At 39.0% G+C, this 18,290-nt stretch overlaps 1 protein-coding gene across 1 annotated transcript; it reads left to right on the top strand.

The window, feature by feature from the left end:
- Nucleotides 1-12,872: 12,872 nt before the first annotated feature.
- On the top strand, nt 12,873-17,420 carry LOC135156194 (uncharacterized). Its single transcript, XM_064107859.1, has one exon. It carries the CDS (start codon nt 12,873-12,875, stop codon nt 17,418-17,420), a length of 4,548 nt encoding a protein of 1,515 aa, XP_063963929.1.
- The last annotated feature ends 870 nt before the right edge of the window (nt 17,421-18,290 follow it).

The raw sequence follows: 18,290 nt of genomic DNA, 5'->3' as shown, positions 1-18,290 counted from the left end.
TATTTTACTTTCATTTTGGAAATGGTCATTCTTGCTTCTTTGAAGGAAAGAATCATCAACTTCTAAACTTTTTTTCAATTTGCATATTTTTCTGATAGAGTACATGAAGGACCATCTCCTTTGCTACAGGTGTAGGCCCTACATGTAAATGCCAGCTTTGAAAAATCTACCTTGATATTAGAAATTTGCAGGGTTTTTTCAATTTAGAGTCGTATTAAGATGGATTCAAAGACCTACCTATGGGCATATAATGTACATACATGTATGTACTGCTATAACATGTAAATCATCGACTTTTGCATGTACCGGTAGTCTGATGAACTTTTAGCTGTAGGCAAATCTAACAGTGAAAATTTGTTCAGGTGTTTAGAGATACAGATCATCTCCATACAATTCAAAATTGTGGAGCATGAAAGAAATGTTTCTAATCCCCAATAACGTGTGTATTGATAATATCATTGCAGAGATAGAAAGGTCAGATCAACTTAATGTAGAATCTTAATAGCAGCTACATTCGCATTCGATCCCCAGCTGGAGCTACAGTATGTATACACAGTGCAAGGGCCTGGTTGCAAGATAGTAATGAGCCATACACCAGGCTCCGTACGTGCCCAATTCGTCATAAAATCTCCCTAAACTCACTAGGAATATTGATTTCAATTCCAAACGGGCAGCATTCGTCAGGCACTTGACTGCAAGGGCAGGCTTTCCTCATCTCTTTAAAGGGATGAATCACCCTGTGATGAATTCAATTAAGTTGCATCCAGGCAAGGGTACCTGATAATTGCTATCGTTAAAGGACAAGTCCACCCAAACAAAAACGTGATTTGAATAAAGAGAGAAAAATCAGACAAGCACAATGCTGAAAATTTCATCAAAATCGGATGTAAAATAAGAAAGTTATGACATTTCAAAGTTCCGCTTATTTCTAACAAAATAGTTATATGAACGAGCCAGTTACATCCAAATGAGAGAGTCGATGACATCACTCACTCACTATTTCTTTTGTATTTTATTATATGAAGTATGAAATATTTTTTATTTTCTCGTCATTGTCATGTGAAATGAAGTTTCATTCCTCCCTGAACACTTGGAATTCCATTATTTTAATATTTTGTGCTTCAGGCAAGGAGGTCCTAATCGTCAAATTCGTAAAAATTGATATATTGTATAATTCAAACAATAAAAAACAAAAGAAATAGTGAGTGAGTGACGTCATCGACTCTCTCATTTGGATGTAGCTGGCTCGTTCATATAACTGTTTTGTTCAAAATAAGCGGAACTTTGAAATGTCATAACTTTCTTATTTTACATCCGATTTTGATGAAATTTTCAGCATTGTGCTTGTCTGATTTTGCTCTATTGATTCAAATCAACATTTTTCTGAGGTGGACTTGACCTTTAATAATGTCTTGGGGACATTTTATGGGGGCGTTGCAAGAAACGTACAATCGATTGCAACATGCAAGTGGATCTTTGGTTACAAAACTGATCTTGCTTTGATTGGTACATTTTAGCAGATCTGCTCATTGCAAAAGGGAGTATTTTGCTACAGAACAAAAATGTAAGACTTCAAATGGGAGTGTTGTTTGACAGTCATATGTACCTCGTTTTCCCAACAATACAGTCCCCTTGGATATTGTCTCAAACGTTGCTCAATGCTAATCATCGTAAAAGTAGGAAATCCCCCCAAAAGGTGGTTGCTTGTCAAAATTGATAAAAACAGTATGATCAAAAGTGAGGTGTTCATCAGTGTTCAAAATCCCAGGCTACCTTCCATGATTCTGTATGAGAATTCTATCCAGTGATGCACTGCGAAAACAGAACTGTACAAATATTTAACCTCCAAAACACCCTCATATTTCTCACAATTCAATTTACAAAATTTAAACAAAAGAACATGTAGACCTACATGTACATTGTAATCATACTGGTACTCTCATTCACACGTTAAATTGTGCAGTTTTAGCTTTGTACAATAGTGATACTGGTTTTTGCTCAGAAATTCATGGCCATGGCATTAATTTCCTTCAGCAAGAAATGTTTCCACATTGTGCTGCACTCAACCCAAGTGAAGAGAATGAAAAACCAAAGGGACAATGGAAGTAGCAGCTTCAGCTACAATGTACATCTGGGCTCTGCAACACAAAGGTTTGCAATCAATCGCTAAATACCAATGACCAATCAAGATCATCGTTGCATGCACATTCTGTTTAAAATACTGACCGGGAGCCAATCAGTGCAGCTCTTTCATATTTGCAATTCATCACAAACCTTTGTGTGGACTCCTGGTGTAATCTCCAGATAGACGGCGCTTATCATTAAAGACATCAACTTTAACATCATTATGGTTCGGAATTAATAAAATTTAACTAGACAACTGGACTATCATTTCGTCAGTGATTTTACGAACTGGCTCAAACCTCGGCTGGTCTCCAAAACCTTATTTTGAGATAATTGCTAAGTTTGGATGTCTTTCAGACGCTCATAACTTTGCGCTTTGAGAAGAAACCAGATCAATTGTTTATATTGAAAACATATACATTCTATTCTTTTGCAATACCGTAAGTAACGGTCTATTAACCGCACCTTTTTCTCGTCGGGATAGAAGCAAAAGTCGGGGGTGCGGTTTATCCACGGTGACGGGTCTGAGCCAGCCCGCCGTAACCCCTCCCGAACATGTAAGACGTCTGCCAGTTCACAACACATCGAGTGGCCGGGCGTAGCCGCCCAGGGCAATGTCATTTAGAGGGGTATGAGCCGCAGGTAATGGGAAGCGATTATTACGATCTTAATCAAATATTGTCCATAACAAACGCACCCACCTTCATGACACTAATTTCGACTTTATTCTCGATTCAAAGCAGCGAAGTACCCTGGCTATAAAGTTCAAAGAGAAACCAAGCATACTCGGTAATATTTTGTCACAGCTGAGCGAGAGTTGAGCGAGCTGATACCCCTTTCATAAACCCAATAAAACCCAATTATGCGGCTAATAGCAGCATACTTTGGTCGTAAAATCAGAGGAGGACAAGAGTTATCCGCATTATTCTGATGCTGCTATTATCCGCATAATAGCGGCATCGGGACAAGATTTTGAGTTTATGAACGTATTTCCAAATAATGCGGATAATTGCCATGGTGCGGTCACAAGGTCACCCTTTTCCAACACAACCGCATCGGAGGGGGCGTGTCCAGTTGTCATGACGATTATCCGCCTTTTTCAGGACGGGCGCTCGTAAAAATAATGCGGATAATTTTCGGAGTTTGTGAACGCAATTTTTATTGAATTATCCGCATTACTCTTAGGCGGCTAATTGGAGGATAGGTTTTATTGGGTTTATGAAAGGGGTACGAGTCAGCCTGAGAGCTAGAGCTAGCTTGCGTTGTATTGTGGCTATATAGTGCGACTTAAGCTGGCGCTATTCATTTTAACCCCTCCCGGCCGCGAAAATCCTGTTTCGCGCCAGCTTATTTTTTCTTTCTCGTTTGCTTTTCATAAGATACCATGTACACCACGCAACGAGAGAGACGGCACAAAGCCGTAAAAACAATTGGAAAAAATGCCAATTTCTTTGTTTCTTAAACCTTCCTGTAATCCCGTATACAAAATTCATGCTAAGACATCGAATGCTAGACAAATTCTGTAAGTGATTGTGAGGTTGTGATGCAAGAAATGTGAATGTTTCTTCCTCCTACGCCGGGAAAGACACATCATAATTTGATAAGATGTACTGCTGGTACCGTATCGTAGTTTGCAATGTAAGAACAGCAGTGCTGTGTGTGTGTTCACTGTGACTGTGAGGTGAGTGAGTGTGTAAGTGGCCAATATTGTCGGGACTTTTCTTTCTTGCTAACATTTAGATGAATTGATCAAGAACAGCAGATTTCCGCATACCGGTAATCTCTCTGGATACCTTGAAATCTTTAACTGAGTTTTTGTTTCTTCGTACCTCCAATATGCATGTAAATGTGAGAAGGATTTTTTTTTTTTTAGTCCAAAGTTGGGGGTGCGGTTAATACACGGGTGCGGTTTATAGTCCGTTACTTACGGTATACAAAATTTTGTCTGCAATTCGTATTCGTTCTTTCAATATTTGAAATGAAGTGCATGTATGCATTTTAGAAGCTGCTTATTTTCACCCAAAACAGAGGGTTTGCGCCAGTTCGTAAAAACCGGGCACCATGCGCATTATTTTTTGGCGGCACAAACCACGGTTTGAGCCAGTTCGTAAAATCATTCATGCCATGTGCATGTTTTTTTTATAGAGGCACAAACCCTGCGCAAACCACATACATGTACGCGCAGCATCTGGGTCGGCCATTCCAGAGACATTATAGTATACAAAGAATGGTTTGAGCCAGTTCGTAAAATCATTCATGCCATGTGCGTGTTTTTTTAGAGGCACAAACCCTGCGCAAACCACATACATGTACGCGCAGCATCTGGGTCGGCCATTCCAGAGACATTATAGTATACAAAGAATGGTTTGAGCCAGTTCGTAAAAACAAAGGAGGGGGTTGAGCCGGTTCGTAAAAAAAAAAAAATATATGCCCTTATTTTTCAAATAATATCAATTTTTATCTGAAATTTAGCAAATCGATAGAGTGAGTCACAGGCTTTCAGAATATGCAAAAAAATAAATTTCAAAAATTTTACCAAAATAAGGTTTGAGCCAGTTCGTAAAATCACTGACAATTTTTCAGATGCACCTTATCCAGTGACATCTTGCAGAATTCAAACTACACATGTACATGTACATATGTATACCTGTAGCTCAGTGAACTCTGCCATTGTGACATATCAATTGCATACTAGGGGGTATCATCTTTGGTATGATCTGAATGTGAAATCTACACAAACACTCATAAATCATACAAACATTATTACTCCCTGTGGTTTATTCAAATCTACATGATGGTCATATCACAGTATAGTTTATTGTGCTATTGAAATTAAGGGTGATAAATTCCAAATTTTGTCTTCGATATTAGAGGGTTCTTATGCCACTCTATGTATGTAATTGACTGGTGTCATGACACAGGATTTATACTACACCATTCAGGGTATGACTATAATATTTAAAGGACGTTCCACAGTTAAAATGAAATCCATGTCATTTTCACCAAATTTTGCAGAGGTACTTCATTAACTAAATATTCCAAATACGGTATGCAAAAAATAACATGAGTCCATGTGCTTGATTTTTTGCTAACGAGCCATGAAGTTCACCCAATTTGAAGTTCTCGAGAAATGCGCATTCACAAGGTTAGGACATTTTTAGACATCATGATATTTTACTACTTTGAGATTAAACATCTATTACCTCAGTCAAAATCAATGTCAAATTCATCAAATTTCACAATAATAATAATAATATAGGTATATTTACCAAGGGAAGCCACATCAGTTCTGAAAACTGTTCTCCCAGCGGGCCCTGCTACTACATGTATTATTACCCCGGCTTTGGCTGGGCTGCCTAGGCGCTCAAAGCATTCAAGGAATTTCTTCCTACCGGGTACCCATTCACCTCACCTGGGTTGAGTGCAGCACAGTGTGGATAAATTTCTTGCTAAAGGAAATTACGCCCGCCATGGCTGGGATTCGAACCCACGACCCTCTGTTTCAAAGTCAGAAGACTAATCCACTCGGCCACAACGCTCCACAATATAATTCAGAACTAGATGGATAATTCATTCATATTGATATTCGATTGCCCTTTTTAAGGCTAGCAGCACCTTTGACAGTTTTTTAAAAATGGTGTGAAAAAATCACAAAAACCTATCTCAAAAATTAGAAATTTTTGTAACAAATTTTAGAAGTACCAGTACAATAAAATGCTGCACTCTTTTTCAAACCCCATGTCATTTTCACCAAAATTTGTAACAGAAGGTATACTTATGAGGTGTAAACATTAAAAAATTTGATTTCATGAGCTTGTTTTTAAACTATATAAGCACTTTTGTTAGAGGAAATGAGCTTTTTAAAACACAAAAATTGCCCCAATGCTTTGTATCTATGTGAGGAAATATCTCAAACTGCTGTACTGCTCATTCAAACTCAAGGTCATATTCGTCATACTTTGCATAAATGCAGGGTATTAAAATTATTGTGAAATTGTAGAGGTATGGTATTCAAAAAATGTTTCCAAGGATTATTTTCAGCTAATTAGCTTCATGAATTAATAATATAATGCTGTTAAAAAAAGAATGCAGATCAAGGAAACTGATACCTATAGCTAATCAATCACTTATTCATCCTTTGTGACGTCAAAGCGCATAGCGTAAAATATGCGCAGAACATGATGCACACAAAACTTAAGTGTGGAACATCCTTTAATAACTGACTGAACTTACTGAAGGGCTGTACAGTACATGTACCATCTACATCTTGGTAGAAGACTGAAGCAGAGTATAGTGCAACAAAGGGTGAAGGGGCTAGTAATATCATTTTTGAATTTCTTTATGCCATTTAGGGTCTATTATTTTAATATGGTGAATGTCTTTGAAAACAATCATTCTGTATAACTTTAATATGTACATTTTACATGTACATCCTATTAGGCTTTTTAAACATGCCTTCATGTACATGTACTTGTTCAGTTCACATGAAGTCTCAGCAAGTCAGAAATTAGTACAGCCCGATGTACATGTATACTTGGAAGTCAAACACTGCAAGTGTTGCTGAATATCCTAGTATTCAATTGTTTGTGATGTGAGCGGAAGGCCACAGCCGACCAGCCGGCTGTCAGATAGCTCGGGTCTGATTATAACAGCTTCCTGATCAACACATCCTTACTCTTTTACATGTTGGGCATACTCCCTCTTTACATGTACAAGGCATAAATGTTCTTTTTTATGTACATGTAGCATGTATGTACGTACCTGTACTGTGTACATTGTACCAGGGGTGACACAACATTTGCTCCTGCGACGTTTTCTCCGGACTTAATATCTCAGAGGGAATAGGGTTAGATTTGGTTTGGAATAATGTAAAAATAATGATTTGGCTTCAGGTACCATATTTTGTTTTGGAGGTTAGGTTTTACATGTATGTTTGGCTTAAACGTGCAGATTTTCCATCGTCCGAGCAATTGTCGCCGGAGCAAATGTCATGGAACTGTAGCAGGAAAATGTTACCCCATGGATGAACATGCAGTGGATCCCTTTTGAGGTAAAGATAGTCTAGATGTTTACATGTAGGTAGCACAATACTGATGCCTACAAGATATAAGGCTCAAAGAACTTTTACATATCCCATTCACACTATCATAAAGGGATGGTCCAGGCTGAAAATATTTATATCTGAATAAATAGAGTAAAATTCACAGAGCAAAATGGTGAAAATTTCATCAAAATCGGAAAACATATTATACAAAGTTATTGAATTTTAATGTTTAGCAATATTTTGTGAAAACAGTCCTAATTTCATATAACAAAATACAAAAGAACAAGTAGTGATATGACATGATTTGTTTGCTCATTGAATATTCATGAAGACATGCCCAGAACTGTTTCACCGAAAAAATGCAAAACTTTAAAATGTTATACCTTTGTTTTTCCTTGTCCGATTTTGATCAAATTTTCAGTGTTTTGTTTGTCTGATTTTTTGTTATCTGTTCAAATCATATTTACTTCAGCCTGGAGTACCCCTTTTATTAAACTTTTCCACAAAAATAGAGACTGAAACAATAAACCAATCTAAATGTACATTTAATTGCTCATGTAGGCAATGCTTCGTTTTTGTTTATCAAAACTTCAGCAAGCTGGATCACTCATTATTGTAATATGAAATGTATCACAGCAAATTTCAATAATACGAAAGCCATACCATTATCACCACAATAATTAATGACCATTAAAGATGCCGGTTGGTATTCTGTATTGCTGCTATAAATACCCAATTCCCACAACCATATGATGATGTATTGATTTCTATGAGCAAAGTCAACTACTCATCTTAACAGCCAACTGGGAAAGAGGGTCAATCAAAGGACAGCGTGCAAGGAAAAACAAATTATCCATTCGTCCCAACTTTGGGTTATAAATATCATACTCGATGGTCTTTGCCTCCAGAGGAAATTTCAAAAGGCCATTGTTGCAACCATCCATCAAAAAGACTCTGAAAAAAGGTACATGTAGTCAAAGTGTGTGTAAATACTAAAGGGCAGAAATAATGGATCAGTTCAAGTTCAACCTTTAATAGAGGGTTAGGGTCCATGTAGTGGTGATCTACCAGGCAAGGGGTTGAGGGAGATTTGCCCTTATCATGCAATAATCATGGGTGGCAAACAGTTACATGTAAGCACATCCTGGGCGGTACATGTATGCAAATGAGGAGACTGATGATGTCATCCACTCACTATATCTTTTGTATTTTGTTATATGAAATATTATAATTTTCTCCTCATTGTCAAGTTAAACAACAATTACATTGTACATGTATTTCCTCCTGAACATGGGGAATTTGATAGCATTGTTTAATACTAAATGGTTCATTCAAGTTTGTCCTTATTATCATATCTGTAATAAATGAAATATTGTATAATTCAAACAGTAAAAAACAAAAGAAATAGTGAGTGATGGACATCATCTCATTGCATGTCAAAGAGTTGTGCATATCATTGTTTTGTAATAAATAAGCGAAATTTTAAAATGTCATAACTTTCTTATTTTACATGTACACGTACATCCGATTTTGATGAAATTTACAGTGTTATGCTAGTTTACTTTTACTCTATTTATTCAAATCAACATTTTTCTGGGGTTGACTTGACCTTTAATGAACAATTTTTTTTTTTTGGGGGGGAGGATTTACCAAAACTTAAGAGCGGCTCTATCAATGTATACATTTCAATACATGATGTACATGTACAGTATAAGTGTTGGTGTAATCAATCACCAAATTTCAGAGATGACCAATCCTTCAAAAAGTAATTTCTGATGGAGAAAAATGAAACAGATTCATGAGAATATCGGTCAAATCACACTACAGTCACACACAGCCTAGTCTGCTGTGCCAACCCTTCACTCGAGTTAAGGGTCTGAATGTGCAGCCTACTCATGCCTTGTGTACTGAAGGCCCTCTCGCTGAATTGAAACAGCAAGTTTTGTATGGGCTAGTCTTCGCGTGGAGACACACTTGCTGATCAAAGTTTCAATCAGGGTCTGTGCCTGCAGACTACACACAGCCAGCATGAAGGGCCATTGGTTGTTGCACAGTGACAGTGGCTGGGCAGAATGCGTGACTACACAATGAATGCTTTTATTGATTCCAAACTCCAACCCTTGAGATGATCTGATTGAAGTGAGGGACGTTCATCAATGGTGGATGAAAATATCGCGCTTCTGGGATAAACAAAGATGTGCCTGCATGATGACTTTTTAGGAGGCAGCGTAGCTCAGTCGGTTAGAGCGCATGTTTCGGATAAGATCGTAGATCTCAACATGAGGGGTTCGAGTCCCGCTCATGCCGAAACGCGTCTAACAAAAAAAGTCTGATGCTATAGCGTTGTGTGTTAGCGTGCCTCACCACTGTATTCAGTGCAGGTGTGAATACAGTCGGAAAACACTCCGTCCATCGGAAAGGACGCAAATGTTGGTCCCGTGTATAGGAGAGGTACAACCTATGCACGTTAAAACCAATACACTATTCGTCAAAGAGTAGGGTGTTCACCCGGTGTATTGCACCTGCCGGTCCCGGCAAAATCCAGGTCAAGTACCCGATGCGTTTATGCCCAGAAGGGCCCTGCATCGTATACATCCAGATCCAGATCCAGATGACAAGGTTTTTACAATTACAGGATCGGGCAGAAAATGAGCAATGTACAACCAGGGAAGTGTTATAGAAAGGAATGGAAACTTTTGCAATTTGTTTGAGTTCTCCAGCATACCAATGGGATACATTAGTCGGCCCTATTAACATTCTACCTTGCTTGCATGATAAACACAGAAACGAACCCATTATCTATGGTTCGACAGGCACACACTAAAATTCTGAGTGAGTCTACTCAAGGCTATACGCAGCGGGGGCAGTTGCCCAAAAACATAAATTTTTTTTGAAAAGTTACATTTTTTTATTGAAAATTTTCACAAAATTCACCAATTTGGAATGCACGTAATCCTTTAATTTCACTTAATACAAAACCGCCCTAAAGACAAGCTTGGTTTCCTCGCTCCCTCGCTTTTAAGTCTTTTTCGAAAAAAGTTTATGTGTCCTTCCCCCCCCCCCCCCAGCAAAAAATTTCTGCGTATGACCATGAGCTAACTTTCTCGAAGTACATGTAGGCAAACAAGTAAATGTTCACCAGAGTGATCTTTCATGATGTAGATTGTTGAAACTGACCGATTGCTTACCAGTAATATTCAGAATTTATATTACAAATAGTTTACAATGACCCAAGAACATAGGCTTACGTACATGTACAATGTACTGTAGGCCTATTACAGAGAATTAGAGCAACTGTGACAAGGCTAGCAGCACAGTAAAATGCACATAAAGAGGAATTTCAAAAGCCATAAAAGATGTCCCACTAAGGTTATTCTAATCAATTAAGTGGATAAGTGCGGTATAATTGCACCCATGACAATTCAATCCATCCTTTGCTTGTACATGTATAGCCAGCACTCAAATGTATTCCTATCCCCATTGTATAAAAAATTACAGCACCCAATACAAAAAGCAGAAAAAAAAGACTGATCAGAAACTTCAGGGCTATTAATACACTGTACTCCATTTTATATTATTCCCTCTTTTTTCTCTCTTGCATTCTAAATTATTTACTAATGAACTGAGTACATATAAATTAACCCATTCTCTCAATTCATTGTCATCACCATGGGATACATGTACATGTACATGTAGAAGTCTGTACATGTATTACATGTAGGGCCAAATACATGTAGGCCTAGCATTTACAATGCCAAAAAATAGGGCCATATGTCCCAAAAGTGAATTACTTCCAAAAGAACCACAGTACCGGACACGAAGTGTCATTTCGCTAAATCTGCAACATTGAAGAAGTTTTAACATTATAGTGAATGGAGATTTTCTAGGGCACTTTTGAGCGTTTTGGGGGCAAACACCCCAGCCCCCATGTACATGTATTTTCCCCCTGATGTACATGTACAGCTTAGCCATGCAAGTACATTTACATACATGTACATGTTAACACTGCCTGTTTGGCACTGAAAGACTAAACCATTTACATGTCATCTCTGGCTCCTTTCAAGGTCAGGAGAAGGTTACATTCACCACCATACCCTGATGATGGATAACCCCCAAGACACAGATGGAAAGCCCTGTACATGTAACCACTCGGTAAAGCAACCTAAAATAAATTGTTCTTCCTAACCCTACCCCATAAGTCCTTACATGTACCATGCATAATAGATTGGCCTCTTTGACCGTGCAGAGGACTCTTGTTCTATACACAGGATTGCCTTAATTTCTTAGTACATGTAGGCCTACACCACAGTGTAAGTTGAGAAGATCAAACAAAACAAGTATAAGGGCCTGTTATTCTGAAAATCAGATTTTCAAACTGCACATTTCATTATAAAAAGACATTTGATTTAACGGCTTTGTGTAGGCATACAGAGAACATGTACAATTAATTGATTTTACCAACAATGCAAATGTACATATGTACCTTTGATACATGGCAGACATCTGAAAGTTTTTAAGATTGTCTATGATTCTTGATTCATGGGAAAGTAAAACTGGCTGAGCGCCTAAAGATGCATTTAATGAAGTAATTGATACTGCTTTTTCAGTGTCTGGTGACAGCAAATTTTAAAGCAGTCGTTTTCAGCAAAGTACCGGTAATGTCATTAAATCGTGCTCTTACTTTTTGTGTACATCTTGTTATTACATGAACCCTGTGACGAGATAATAATACACGTTTAAGTCTGGAGAACAGACTAGAAAAAAGGATATCGCTAGGTGAACAACGGACTTGTGAATCTGAATCGTCATGTGTACATTTTGTATATAAACTGTTTTAAACGATTTGACATGGCATGGCTTGTTGCTTATTCATGAGTGCATGTCTGAATGGAGATTCAGGAGGTTTACGTTGGAGTTTGTCCAGGACAGGTAACAATAAGAGCTTGTCAGGACCAGCAAACGTAACAGTGGGGGCATGTCCGGGAGTCGAACCCGGGACCTCTCAGGCTTGTCCGTGAATCAATCCTCCGCCTAACAGTGGGGGCTTGGTGAGAATCGACCCAGAACTCTCGGCGTAAGTTATATCGAAGTACCGTATACCGTATAATGCTAGCGCCGGCAAAGCCAAAGTCGCATGAACTATTATCGATGCGTGCAATCGTATTCAACGTGAGGATTGTCATTAGACATTTGCATGGGTGTGTGTACACGTAGATGTAATGCCAGTGTGTGTGGATATCGCTGTCAGTGTTGTGTATGACGCTGTGTGGTGGCGCACAAGGTTGAGTATGGCGTGCCGTTTGTCCAATAAGCAATTCCATGTATTTCAGTGTGTCTCGCTGTGAGATGTGTTTTGTTCACGTAGTGTTGAATGGAATTTGGGTTGATGATATTTCAACTAGTTAACCATTTTTTTTTAAAGGGTTGCTGTGTCAGTTAATGGTAACTGACAGTGTCGACTGGAGTCAAGTTGACAGTGTGGTTGGAAAAATTTTCAACTGGGGTGACTGAGTCAGGTTACCGTTTCTGTAGGTTGAGGTCATATCTACAGGGTCGGCCAAGTCAGGTTGACATTTTCTTTTGTGGTTGATATAATTTTCAACTGTGATAACCGTATTGGTTATTGTCTTGGCTAAGAATTAAAGGTTTTCTTTAGCTGTTTCTAGTCTTTTCAGCGTTAAAGATTAGGGGTCTTTTGTTGACCATGGCGGAATTTTCTTTGGATGATTTCGTTGATTCTCCCAGTGTTGAGAAGTTGCTGGTTCTGAAGAAGGTTCATCTCTTGGAGATTGCTCATCATTACCAGGTTGCTGAGGTAAGGACTACTTGGCGTAAATTAGAAATTCTGAAAGCTGTAATTCAGTGGTTAGTGGAAGAGGAAGATGTTCTGCCACTTGAAGCTTTATCTAAGGTTCCGATTGAGTCTGTGAACGTGGACTTGACAGAGAAATTGCGTTTGAAAGAGTTGGAACTAGAGATAGCGAAAGTTGAACTTGAACGAGAACAAGTAGTTTTGAGAAGGGAGCATGAGAATGCTAGAGAAAGAGAAGAAATTAGGCAAGTAAAGTCTGATTTTGATGTTGCGAAACATGTTCGAATGGTTCCCGTTTTTCAGGAGGGGGAGGAGATAGAGAAATATTTCTTTCACTTTGAAAAGGTAGCTGTTAGTTTGAGTTGGCCGCAAGAAAAATGGTCACACTTGTTACAATCTCAGTTGAAGGGTAAAGCTCGAGATGCTTATTCAGCTTTGTCAGTTGATGATGCGGGTCGTTATGACGTTGTAAAAGCAGCAGTGTTGCGTGCTTATGAGCTTGTACCGGAGGCGTACCGTCAACAATTTCGGAAAACACGCAAAGATGAGACCGAAACTCATCTTGAGTTTGCTAGGCGCAAACAACAGTTGTTTGATAGATGGAGTTCGTCACTCCATGCAGATAGCTTTGATAAGCTTAGAGAAATAATTATTCTCGAAGAGTTTAAGCGTAGTGTGCATTTCGATGTTAGGTTGCATCTTGAAGAGCAGCAAATAGGAACGCTTAATGAAGCAGCGAAGCTTGCAGATGATTATGCGCTAACGCACAAAATCACAAACAAAAAATCAGATGAGACAAACAAATCTGGAAAGTGGAAAAACAAAAACAAAAATGGTGCTTCAGCACACAACAAGAAAGAAGTAAAACCACAATCTAAAGATGACGAGCAAGAAAAGAAATGCTATGCATGTCACAAGGTTGGTCATTTTAAAGCAAAGTGTCCTACACTTAAAGGAAAAACAAGTGAATCAAGTAATGCACATCCAAATGCATTTGTGAAAAATTTGCAAAGTTCAGAGAGTAGGATTGAGCCAGTTAACTTAGAGAAAGTGAAAAAGCAATATGAACCGTTTGTTTCTGTAGGATATGTTTCCCTAGCTGGTAGTGTCGAAGCAAGAAAAGTGAAAGTGTTGCGTGATACTGGTGCTTCTCAGTCTTTGATTTTGGAGAGTGTGTTGCCTTTTGGTGAGAAATCTTGTGTTGGAGCTAGTGTTTTGCTCCAAGGAATAGGAGATGGCTTTGTAAAAGCACCCCTTCATGTGGTAGACTTGAAATCAGACCTTGTTTCTGGTAGTGTGAAAATGGCTGTGCGACCATCACTTCCGGTGGCAGATGTTTCCATCATTTTAGGGAATGATCTTGCTGGTGATAAAGTTGTACCATGTCCAGTTGTGAGTGCTATTCCGTGTGAGAGTAGTAAAACAGAGCAGTTGGTTGCAGAATTTCCTACTGTGTTTCCGTCTTGTGCTGTAACTCGTTCGATGGCAAAGAAAGTAGAGTCTGAATCGAAGTCTAGTGAGCTAGATGAGGTTAACTTGGGAGATTCTTTCTTTTGTCGTTTGGTTGATGATGAATGTGAATCAAATGTGAATGAGGGTGCAGGAGAAACTCAAAGTACAGAAGAGAAAAATAAATGTGAACCAATGCCGATAAGTAAGAGTAAGTTGTTGGAGGAACAACAAAAAGATCCTCAGTTAGTATCCATGTTTGAGAGAGCGATCTCTGAGGAGGAGGCATTGACCGTGCCTGTTTGTTATTATACGAAGTCAGGTGTTTTGATGAGAAAGTGGAGGCCGATAGATGTTCCTGCTGATGAAGTTTGGAAAGAGGTTCACCAGATTGTAGTTCCTTCTACTTATAGGCCGGAAATACTTAGTCTTGCTCATGAAGCACCACTTGCAGGTCACTTGGGAGTCTATAAGACTCGGGAGAAAATTCTTTCTCATTTCTTTTGGCCGGGTTTACAAAAGGATGTTGCAAACTATTGCAGAAATTGTCATGTATGTCAGGTAGTAGGTAAACCGAATCAGAAAATACCAGTCGCGCCATTAAAACCAGTGCCAGCGTTCGATGAACCGTTTGCAAGAATTATCATAGATTGCGTAGGTCCGCTTCCGAGGACAAAAGCGGGTAATGAATTCCTGTTTACCATTATGTGCGCAAGTACCAGGTATGTCGAAGCGATTCCACTTAGACGCATCACCGCAAACAATGTGAGCAAGGCGCTGATCAAGTTTTTCACGACTGTAGGATTACCGCGTACCGTTCAGTCTGATCAAGGATCAAACTTTATGTCGAAAGTCTTTAAGCAAGTGCTAGGGCAGTTAGGGATTGAACATGTAGTTTCTAGTGCATACCATCCTGAATCGCAAGGAGCACTTGAGAGATGTCATCAGACACTTAAGAACATGCTCAAATCATATTGTTTGGAGACAGAGAAACAATGGGATGAGGGAATTCCATTGTTGCTATTTGCTTTGAGAGAATCTGTTCAAGAATCTCTTGGTTTCAGCCCATTTCAGCTCGTGTATGGACATGAAGTCCGTGGACCCCTCAGGTTGTTGAGTGAAAGGTTGTTGTCAGATGAGGAAGATGTGAATATGTTGGACTATGTATCGTCTTTCCGTGAGAGATTGCATCGTGCTTGTGAAGTTGCTAGGAAGAATTTGTCTGATTCTCAGGAGAAAATGAAGTCGTGGTATGACAAGAAGTCCAAGGAAAGGAATTTCAAGGCAGGTGATGAAGTTTTGGTTTTGTTACCAGTAAGTGGTAATGCTTTGCAGGCTAGATTTTCTGGACCGTATACCATTCTGAAGAAAGTTGGTGATGTTGACTATGTCGTCAAAACTCCAGATAGAAGAAAAACAAAGCGTGTATGTCATGTGAATATGATAAATGCCTATGTTCGAAGAGATGATGAAAAGAGAGCACAACCAGTGTTGAGTGCTGTAGAATCTGAGCTAAATGATGAAAGTGAAGAGATGTGTAAAATTGAGAGAGATGAACCATGTGTGAAATTGAAAAATTCAGAAGTTCTAACACACATCAATGACAAACTAACCCACTTGTCTGAGAAGGAGAGGAGGGATGTGAAAGAGCTGTTGAATGAGTATCCGCAGTTATTTGCAGATATCCCATCTCGTACTGATGTTGTTGAACATGATGTTGATGTGGGAGATACCGCCCCAATCAAGCAGGCACCTTATCGTGTTAACCCAGTAAAGATGAAGAATCTTGAAAAAGAAATAGAGTACATGCTGCAGAATGGCATCATCGAGCCAAGTAGCAGCGCATGGTCGTCGCCATGCATCTTAGTTCCGAAACCGGATAAGTCGTATCGTTTCTGTACCGACTACAGGAAAGTCAATTCGAGTACAAAGACCGATTCTTTCCCGATACCGCGCGTAGATGATTGTATTGACCGTATAGGCAAGGCGAAGTATGTGAGCAAATTCGATCTGCTTAAAGGCTATTGGCAGATTCCGTTGACTAAGAGAGCGCAAGAAATCTCTGCATTTGCTACACCCCAAGGCCTATTCCAGTACATTGTGATGCCATTCGGTATGAAAAATGCGCCGGCTACATTCCAAAGACTTGTGAATAGTCTTGTCTCTGGTCTTGAAGGCTGTGAAGCTTACATAGATGACTTGATTGTGTATAGTGAAGATTGGGAAGTTCATGTACAAAGAATCAGAGATTTGTTCAGGAGATTGTCTGATGCCAAATTGACAGTCAACTTGGCAAAGAGTGAGTTTGGAGGTGCTACTGTTAGTTTCTTGGGTCACGTTGTTGGTTCAGGTCATGTTCGACCACTCTCAGCGAAAGTAGAAGCTATTCTGGCGTTCCCGACTCCAACCAACCGGAAGGAACTGATGAGGTTTCTTGGCATGGCAGGCTACTACAGACGATTCTGCCATAACTTCTCTGATGTCGTCGCCCCGCTGACCAATCTACTACGGAAGGAGGTGAAGTTCATCTGGTCCAGTGACTGTCAGAGTGCTTTTGACAAAGTGAAAGCACTCCTATCTACCAATCCTGTACGGGTGGCTCCAGATTTTAGTCAGCCATTCTCTCTGATGGTTGACGCTAGTGATGTGGGTGCCGGAGCTGTTCTTACGCAGAAAGATGAACAGGGGACTGACAGGCCCATATCGTTCTTCTCAAGGAAGTTTTCGAGCAGTCAGAGAAATTATTCCACTGTGGAGAAGGAAACTTTGGCGTTAATCTTTGCACTGCAACACTTTGAAGTGTATGTGAGTGGATCTCAACATGCATTGGACATATGGACAGATCATAATCCTTTGACGTTTCTAAGTAAGATGAAAAACAAAAATCAAAGACTTACAAGGTGGAGTCTACTGCTCCAAGAGTACAACTTGAACATTAGACATCTACCGGGAAAAGACAACATTATTGCAGACACATTGTCGCGAGTGTAAACTGAATCCTTAACTTTGAACAATTTGATAACTTCGAATTCGTGTGAACTTTGAAGTCTGGACAATGGAAGTTTAACGTCGTGTGTATCAATGCGAAATTCGGACAATGAAAGTTTGATATCATCAATGTGATAAACAGTGAACGTTTGACATCGTGTTATGTCATCGTGACGTTTGAGCAGTGAACATTTGACAGCGTGTTAATTCATCGTGACATTTGAACAGTGGACGTTTGATATTGTGTATAATTAAGGTGAAATTTGGAAACTGCACTTTCTGTGAACTGCTGAACTTGAAACTTATTTCATCATGTGAATTTATACCTAGATACTTACTTGTCATCTCAACTTAATGGATACTCCGGAATGGACTCTCTACCATGTTTGATTTGAAAGTGAACTGAACTTGTGTTTTTTCTGGATGCCAACTGTGCTCATGTTTACACTATGTGACTATATCTTGGATCAAGTAATCTGAACCTACTGTGAATCTTCATAAACATTCAATGAACCCTAACTGAAGCGATGATGTTGAACTTCGTTAAACTGAAACTATAGTTGGAAGAAGATATTGGAAATCAGAAGTTTGAACTTACATCTTGAATGATTTCTCGTATTATTGACTTTTGGACTCAGTGAAGCAATATGCTTTTTATATTGCATTTCTCATAACACTTGGAAGTAATATCATGTATTTCTATGTTGATTATTCATATGAAATTTCTTATGACTATGTTTATTACGAACATACATGTATTTCAGAACATGCGTGTACCTTTTGATGAAGAAGTTTTACTACATGCATGCGCTATCAATACATGTCTGTTTTACTCATTTCATATATACTATGTTTTATATCATGCTTATCTTT

This window comes from Lytechinus pictus, chromosome 12 (assembly GCF_037042905.1).
Source record: "Lytechinus pictus isolate F3 Inbred chromosome 12, Lp3.0, whole genome shotgun sequence".
NCBI classification, from domain to species: Eukaryota; Metazoa; Echinodermata; class Echinoidea; order Temnopleuroida; family Toxopneustidae; genus Lytechinus; species Lytechinus pictus.
This window is presented reverse-complemented; position numbering and strand designations above follow the sequence as displayed.

What these genes read in the sequence shown, in the direction of transcription:
- LOC135156194 (XM_064107859.1), top strand. Translation starts at nt 12,873, where the DNA reads ATGGCGGAATTTTCTTTGGATGATTTCGTTGATTCTCCCAGTGTTGAG.